Consider the following 8,646-nt stretch of genomic DNA (forward strand, 5'->3'; position numbering starts at 1 on the left):
GACAAATCAAATCTGGTTTGAGGGAATTAAGATTTGCTTGCTTTTAGTATTCTGAGTTCGAAGGACCAGTTCTCAGACTTATTGCAGGAAACCCTTTTCCTGTTTGTCTCTGAGCTTCTGCCCATGATCAGAGTTCTGGTCACTGGATTACTTCAGACAACAGAACACGACTCGTTCCTTCGATCAGTTTCCCCTTTATTTGTGCAACTCTCCTTATCGGGTTCCTCGCTCTTTTTCTGAAGCCAAGCAAAGTGTCCTGTTGTTGGCAGGGTTAAGAAATTAATAATAATACAAGAGCGAAAATCAGCTGACTTAATGTTTGTGCTACTGCATGCTGTGGGATGAGGAGGAGCTCTTCAAGTTCTCAGCCCGAGAGGGAGGAAAGCATGCAGCGTGTCCTGCCATCAGGGTAGCTGCGTAAGTGTTCTGCCTGGAAAGACAGAGATGTTCCTTTTAGCTGATTTTCTGTAGCTCTCCGCTTCATCACCAGTTTACCTCTAGAGCCTACCACCCAAAGCCAAGGCTGATGAATACTGAAGGCAGTTGTCCCATGCTCTGACTGTCTATGGCCCTCCCTACTCCAGGTCTGGGCGGGATCACTCAGGCTGGCAGCTCCCTCTCGCCCTCTTCAAGGTCCCCACTAGGTACTATTTACTGAAGGTGCTGCACCGGGCAGTGGAGCTCTCGGAGTAAAGCGGGTGCAGGCATGGGCCGTACTGCAGCAGGCCTGATGGGGAGGGAGAGAAGAAAGTCCATGCTGCCTTGCAGCCATGAGCTGTAGCCGAGGTTCAGCGAGTGCGCAGAGCAGCAAGCGAGACATCTTGTCTCTCGGGTCAGAGGGAAGGTTGAGGAGGAAAGGAAAAGAGAATACGGGGATGAGGAAGAGATGGCAGTCAATGGTGTAAGAGAAGAATCTCTCAAGTTGCAGAAAGTGATGGGAGAAGCCAGCGGGGCAGCCTGTGGGAGGGACAAGCCATGGGTCCCACCTAAAGCTGGGGCTGGGAAAAGGATGGGCACAGGGCAAAGACATATCCTCCCATTCTGGCAGGCTTGAGGTAGATCGGCTGGCGGATACTTACCCTAAGCATGTATGCTTCCGAGTTTCCCTTTCCAAGCTTACCTCCAGGTCCAGCAGCATTTCAGATTGATTGTTTTACAGAGGCTTTATATTGACAGCAGGTACAGGGGAAGCAGGAGCATCCACTGAGAGGCTGGAAGGGCAGAGGACAGTGACTCTGCACTCAGGTTCACCAGCTGCAAGTTCATTCCCCTTGTAACGCTGAAATCTGTAGCAGAAGAACAGTGAGAGGCTACCAGAATGGGGAACCCAGCAGGGAAGGCAAACCAAGCGTGTGTGTATTTATTCCTCCCCGGTTTTCTGAATATTGATAAAGATGAGTCCCTGCTATGAAGCCCTCGTTGTAGAAGAGCTATGACCCTTCTCACATAGAACAGGAAAAGATATCCGAGCTTTTTGGAAAGTTTGCTTTCCTGTGAATAAGGTGGCCTTTTATTTAAAGGGGGTGGGCTGGAGTCAGAGAGATTGTCGTTAGTAACAGCTAAGGGGGCCTACTGGTTTGGTACACAAAAGGGATCTAAGCCGAACTGGCTGAAAAAGAGTGTCAAAAGTTGGGGTTTGTGGTTGGTTGTTTTGGTTTTGGTTAACATTCAAAGGAATACATTCCTTTGAAGTGTGTCCTTCCTTCTTTCCCGTTCCCTGGCAGTCCTGTCCCTGTGCCAAGGGAGCAATCGTTACCATGAAAAACGGGACCAGACACAGACCCTTTCCTTCATCCCAGGGACAGAGAGAGAGGTGCTTGGAATAGCCACGGATTTCAGTTCCTTCCTTAACTAACACAGGTGCTGCAGGAGCCCCCCTGACGTACACAGGCGCACTGTTTAAACTCTCTTCTCCCCCGCGCCTGTGGTCTCTGGGTGGTGTTAAACTCTACCTGTCACTTTGATGTTGCCTGTAGCCTTGGCAATGTTGTTTTCAATCACGCAGGTGTAGGTGGTGTTAGCAGTAATGTTGTGCAGAAAGGAAACCACTTTCAGAGTGATGTTTTCAGCATTCAGCTCGTAGCTGGTGTTGGCAACGTGGGGTAGGTATTCCCCGGCATCGCTGTAGGCTGTCCAGCGCACAGCGGGTCGAGGGAACCAGCGTGGTGCTTCGCACTGCAGCGTGTCCCCGCTGCTGCTGTTCTCCACGTGGACTTTGGGGGTGCTGAAGGCTTTGGGAGAGAGTCAGAAAACGGCAAGTGTTTAGGAACTGGGCGTGAAACACCCAACTGCATCTGCCAGTCGGTTCCAAGTATTTCTAGAGTACCTGCTGCTCAGCATTGCATGTAGCCAAACCAAACCAAGAGGCTCAGAGAAAGGTCTGTATAGGTTGGGCTACAGGGGGATGACTGCAGGGGATCTAAAGACTCCTTAGGACAAGGCAGTCAAGTTTGACAAGATCTGCTGAGGTCATGGCACAGTTTTAAGTGTCTAAGTAATACTGCTTAACTGTTAGGAGTTGGGTCCTGGGCTCATACACTAATTTTTAAACATAAATTTCCGAAGAGCTCCTGGACTTCCAAGCTCCCAGAGGAGACTGCTCGGGACCTGGCCGGTCTGGTGCTGCCCATCTCTGCTGAATGTCCAGCTTCCCCAGGCAGGAACTGCGGCCGGCACAGCTCTGCTTGCTGCTGCTGAAGGCAGCTGAAAGGAGGCGCCTGCTATTCTCAGCAGGGAGAGGCATGCCAAAAATGATTGCTATTATCAGAGGCCAGGGGAAGGGGAAGATGACTCACCCTCTCCGATGACTGAGAAGGGAGCCTGACCAACACCTACAGCTTCGTGATGTGACTGACGCTAAATGGGGCTGCAGTCAAGAGAAGCTCCATGCCTACCTGCTGTGGCTGAGGGCAGCCTAAGGTGTGGCCTGAGCAGAAGGATTTATGCCAGCATCCTTGGATTAAACAAACTGTTTAAAGCCCATTGCAAACTCAGCTGTGTTTGAAAGCCAAGGCCATCTCAAATAAAACTTTGTCAGTCTCACTCTTCTAGGAAAACATACCTCTCTATATATTCACTGTATTTCCCACATGCACATAGGTGAAGATAAAGAGCAGCTTTTTAGGAGAGCAGACTTCACCAATTTCAATGGAAATAAAACCTAATACGGCATTTCACGTCTTCTCTCTAATGCCTTTTCTGTGTGGGTTACCTTAAGCATCAAACCAAGCAACACAGAAGCAGGCAGACTCACAAGGTTTCAAGGAGAGGTAGGAGATCAAGCCCCAGACATGAGCCAAAGCCCTCTGGCCTTGCTATTACCCAGGGTAGTCCCAAGCAGTTCTTCCATCCTTGCCATTGCAGGATAAAGGGGCCTGTGTGCCCAGAAGCATTTTTTTCACTGCTTGGGGAAGTGCTTTGTGTAGCAACAGGGCAGAAAACACGCTTTCACTAAGAAATGGGAGACTGTGTGAAACAACACTGGACGGATGTTCCTGCGACACCAAGTCTCGCATTGCTTTGCTGTCCCAAGAGGGGCTCCCTGTGAGCCGCATGGGGAAGCGGCTGTGCCTCCAAGACATCTGTCGCAAGCTTCTGCACAGAAGCCGGTGCCTACCTCCTGGTGCTCCGCCTCTGCTGGGCTAGAGGAGGAGACTGGACCTGCAGAAAAGCAGTCTGTCTCATTCAAGAGCTCTGCTGGTTACTACTGCCCTGCCATGACTGGCCTGAAGCACAGAGGAACACACACCCCCCATGCTACCGGTACATCTGGCCTCACCACATAGGCAGTCACCTATGCTAAAACTGCATTTCCTTGACTTGGAGAGGTCTGACAGGTTTTTCCTCTCCCAATTTGAGCTGCTGGGCAGCAATGCTTCTCAAAGTGGTGAGGGAGCGGGTGCAAAGACTGCAGTCTGCAGGGGACCCTGAAGTCGTTCATCCATCAGTCTTCCACACAAGGTGACCCTTTGGGAGGTGACTTGTTACTGCAGCCAAAGTCCTCTCACTGGAAGACTGTGAAGACCTGGTGGTTTCCAGATCTCTCCTGGAGGACTGTTTGAAGAGCCATGGAGAATTTTTATCATCTCCTTTCTAACAATTCTCTTGGCTGCCTTAGAAACTTGCCCTGGAAGGTCATGGACCCACTTTACTGTGCCAACCCCTGAGTTCAAGGGATGTGCTGGGACCTCAGGGGTGTCAGCAAAAGCCAGCCAGAGAAATGCTAAGACTCGTGCAGGCTCATGTTATCGCCATTGGATAGTCAGTGTAACTCACCACAGTTTCATTATGGAGACCCAGAGGTGACAGAAACGGGTGAAACGCTGCCAAGTTCAGTGGGAGTGTATGGCTTTTTGTGCCAGCAGTGAACATGATGGCCAAACCCTGAGGATTCAGCCACATTACGCACCCACAAGTGGAAATTCAGCTGTGTCTGTGCATGTTTTAAGGTTGACTCATAACAGGGTAAACAACTTTAGCAAATATATAATACTTAAGATAACTATGATATAGGCGGTTTGTTGCTTTGATAGCCATTTAAAAAACTGAATACATTAGAGAAACAGAAAAAATATACTAAATAGGCTATAATTTTTACTATGCAGCACTTCTCCCGGCTGGAGATATATCTTACTCTAGAGAGAAAAAGCTATCACTTTATCTTTAACAGGTATAAAATCTGAACCATTATGAGATCAACTAGCTACTCCCATTCTTAGGGGCTCTTTGTAGTCAGTTAAGTAAGTAGACTATGTGTGGTAAGCAGAAGAAAAAAGACAACTGAGTGCATTAAAATAATAATCTTTTCTGGAATGAGGATGCAGAAAGAGCAGCTAGGGCCATAAAGACCTCTGGAAAAGCCAAAAATACCCCAATCCTACTCAGGGGTGCAGGGCTTAATGGTGGCTTCTGGAGGAGCAGGCGCTGCTCACACACCCTCTGGCATCGGCAAAACCACGGGTAGGTCCAACCGAGCCACGTTAGCCTGTGTTTTGCAGCAGGATTTTCTTTCTCATACCCCTCACCTCCTGTCCTGTACCGCAGCACTGCCACTCCGCTCCCTCTGGCCGTGGTGACGGAGCACTGGTAGGTGCCGGCATCGGAGAGCTGCACGTCCCTCAGCTCCAGGGAAGCGTTGCCGCCGATCACCTGGTCTGCAAACACGGCCGTGCGGCCCTGAAACAACGCATCCTGCTCTTGCAGGTGGTCCTTCCCACCTTTAAACTCGTGAACCAGCCCGGCTACTCCCGCCTTGGCCCACCGGATCACTATGCTGCCCATCCGTATGTCAGGCTCAAAAGTGCAGCCCAGGACGCCGCGCTGGCCAATGTTCCCTGGAGACGTCAGTGCCGTCACGCTGATGGAGCGTTTTCCTGCGAGGAGAAAGCAAGGTGGCATGAGAAAGGTGAGGCAGTGAGCACAGAGAAAGGCCAGACCGCCCTGTAGCTGTAATGCACCAACCCCGAGGCTGAACGGGCGCTGGCACACTGCAAGGACACCAGTAGCAGCTACCAGTGCTGCTAGAAAAAGTCAACTCCCATGGCTTATATACCACGATAAAGCACAGGAGTATTTCTTTAGCAGGCAGTCTGCTTCAAAAAGTAGCTCCTCTTACATGTTTGAGAAGAATTCACCTGATGTTTTCTTGCTTACTTACATGTATCAGGGATTTTTCTCTTTGCAGCTGCCAGAAGAGCATGGATCTTTTCTTAGTTGGGACCTCCCTTTATGCAATATAAATGCGATTGCAAGGCGTAATGTTGGCAGAGAAATAAGAGGCTGCTCTTTCACCCTTACTGGAATCCAAACTGTTTTCTTTTGTTTAATAAAAATCAGCATTTCCCTTCCCTGGGGACACAGATCACTTCTCAAGTCAAATCCTAATCAGCGAGCCTGAGAATTAGCTCCTTCCCGGAGCCATGTCCTCTTTTCTGCGCAGCCCTTCCCTAAGTGTCCCAAGGAGGCTGCATTTTGGCCAACGCCAAAGCAACATATTTTTGTCTTCTCTGAGGGAGCAGGGGAATGTGCCCCATCCTGGCAGATGCTGCCCGACCTTGCAATAAATACCATCGCCTCCTCCTACCTGGGAGAAGGAGCACAGTACGTGCAGGACTTTCTGTATGTGTAGGTTTAGGGCTCCAAGCCCAAGGACATTTCAGCTGACACAGCACTACATCTCAAGCAACACAGGTTGTGCTACACTTAGTGACCCCTTGCCTCAGCTGGCTTCCCATGGAGCAACAGACAGAGTTGAACATTTCAGCTGCTAACACACCAGATAACTAAAAAAAAAACCAAAACAAAACAAAAAAGCCTTCATTTCTGCTGGGAAAGCATTCACTTCCCAGGGCAAAATGGAGCTGTGCCGTATTGCTCGGGCTCACACGTGCATAGCCGCTGCTGCAGGCTGGGGCCAGCCCCCTGACAAGTTTTCACAGAAATTGAGAGCCAACACAGATTTCCTCACTCAGCTCTGAGTGCCAAGTGCTGCTGTTTTCTAATCCTGAGCACGTGTGTGTAAATCTCTGCATTATTTAAAACCTACAAGAGCTCACAGTCTACAAGGAGAGCCATGGAGATTGGATTGGGTTGTGGTTTAATGCCATGGAGAGATACCTTGCTGAGAAAGGCGAGGACTGAAGTCACCAGTCGTAATTCAGCCTGCTGGTACATAAGCTTTATAAAGCGAGACTCTGTGAACAGGTCATAGGTGGCAACTTCCACACAAGATCACACCTCAGCCCATGCACAGGATGGAGACGCAGAGGCAGCGGCAGGGCAGAAGTTCATCGCCCCACTGGTAACACCAAGAAATCTGATCAGTCACATACCTGAGACGCCAAACCCGATGATCAGGGCAATCACCGCAGCCAGGATGAGAATGACTGTAGTCATGCTATTTGGGGAAAAAAGAAAGGACAACATTACTACACAGCCTACCTCCTTTCACACCCTACGCCTACGGTGCAGTCTGCAGAGCCACCATCAGGAAGGGAGGTCAAAGTGGGTAAGCCACAGACCTAGGGCAAGGTGGACCAGTGAAGCACATGACCACAGTAGAGTGACAAACATCAGGGTGAGCACTCGTCATCAAAGGCAGGGGACCACATGGCATGGAGACACGGAGACTCGGGTTTTGCCTTTGGAAGGAGGCAGTGGACCCCCATGGAGGATGCTCCTCTCAGCACCCCCTGGTGCATAAGCAAGCTGGGCAGTCCCTGCTGGCACTTGTGAGGGACCAGTTGCCCAGGGAGGTGAGCACAGCACTGAGATGGGCCTCTGACCCCAGGAGACATCCAGTATGAGCCCAGACAGTGGGCAGGAGGGGGCTGGAAACAAGGCCAGGTCTGTGAACTGGCTGGTTTGGGGATGCCCCATGTGCAGATGGGTAAGTGGCTGTCAAATGAGAAGCTGAGGAGAAGACCTGGAGAAGGAGGTCTTCTCAAGAGAAGGAGGTCCCTCAATACAAGGAGAAGACCTTGGCAGAAAAGCTGCCAAGCTGCCTCTCCCCATCTTGTTGGGCAGCCTCCCGCACGAGAGCCCATCGGTGTCCATACAACCACACCACTCCTCCCAACGTTAATCTGTGCCTACATCAGCCACTTGCACAATTGCGCCTCAGTCACCAGAGATGCCAGAATTACAGGGCTGACACAGAGCTCTAAGGATTTGCACCATGTGAACAAGCCCCTCCTGCAGGGAGCAGCAGGGACAGAAGAATGGGAAGATGGGTTGAAAGTGGGGATGGAGAGGAAGGGAGACATTGCAGAAGGCTTGTTTGTCCTCCCACTGTCTCCCTTCCATCCTCATCCTTAAAGCCAGCAGAAAGTTGTGTGAGGGAGTTCTGTCTGCGCATGCCAGCATGCTCAGGAGAAGGGATCAGAACTGTATATTTCATCACCAGTGTGCCATAAATCCATATAAAGGTTCACGTGAGTCCATCCATACCAAGCCCTCCCTGCCTAGATGCCCTCAGAGCTGGGAGGTGTCACACATTTGGCTTCCTCCCCATTCTCACCAGCTTTCACTCATGATGAGGATGGACAGCAGTTCTCTGCCTACCCCTGCCTGGTGCCCCGCAACTGCAGTCACAGCTGACCCCATTGGGGAGGAAAGTGTCAGATATCCTCCGTCCATGGGCGTTGGGCAGCCAGGGACCCATCACCAGCCACCAGCCTCCCCTGGGGACCTGCAAGTTTGGGACCTTGTTTGTTGGCTCATGCAGACCCTGCAGCGTGACAGCTCCCGGCAGCAACTTGTCATGTCCCACAGGGCTCAACTCCGAGTCACTCGGGGTCTCAGCCAGGTTCACTGTGGTACAACCCTGTGCTTTCCTGTTCCGGGGCAGATACCAAGCCTCTTGCGTACGCTGAATAGTATCTACCTCCTTGAGGAGCTCCACCAATTTCTACAGAGCTGATCCTCAAGTGAGATAGTTGCTATAAACTCAAGCCAAGGTTGCCATGATCAGCCTCAGCTCTCACGCCTGGGAAGCGCAGGCTTAGACATACACCTGGAGCAAGTGGCAGCCATGCTGTTTCACAGCAGCTGTGACTCACTCTCACGCCTCTAGATTAAAATCCTCCTTCCCAAGAGTGGGCAGGGAGAAATTGCTAGGAGCCATGGGATGCTGCCTGCAGGTTGCAG

General features: G+C 50.9%; 1 protein-coding gene across 1 annotated transcript in view; it reads right to left on the bottom strand.

The window, feature by feature from the left end:
• Positions 1 to 1,125: 1,125 nt before the first annotated feature.
• The window catches only part of VTCN1 (V-set domain containing T cell activation inhibitor 1), a 9,541-nt gene continuing 2,020 nt past the window's right edge, over positions 1,126 to 8,646 (bottom strand). The window contains exons 2-5 of the mRNA XM_035894562.1: positions 6,831 to 6,895; positions 5,025 to 5,372; positions 1,953 to 2,231; positions 1,126 to 1,286 (exon numbers count right to left, since the gene is read on the bottom strand). Coding sequence (XP_035750455.1) covers positions 1,165 to 1,286; positions 1,953 to 2,231; positions 5,025 to 5,372; positions 6,831 to 6,894 — 813 coding nt within the window. The 5' untranslated portion in view covers position 6,895 and the 3' untranslated portion in view covers positions 1,126 to 1,164. The remainder of the gene's footprint in view (positions 1,287 to 1,952; positions 2,232 to 5,024; positions 5,373 to 6,830; positions 6,896 to 8,646) is intronic.

Source organism: Egretta garzetta, unplaced genomic scaffold, assembly GCF_000687185.1.
Source record: "Egretta garzetta isolate BGI_Z169 unplaced genomic scaffold, ASM68718v1 scaffold85, whole genome shotgun sequence".
Classification (NCBI taxonomy): Eukaryota; Metazoa; Chordata; class Aves; order Pelecaniformes; family Ardeidae; genus Egretta; species Egretta garzetta.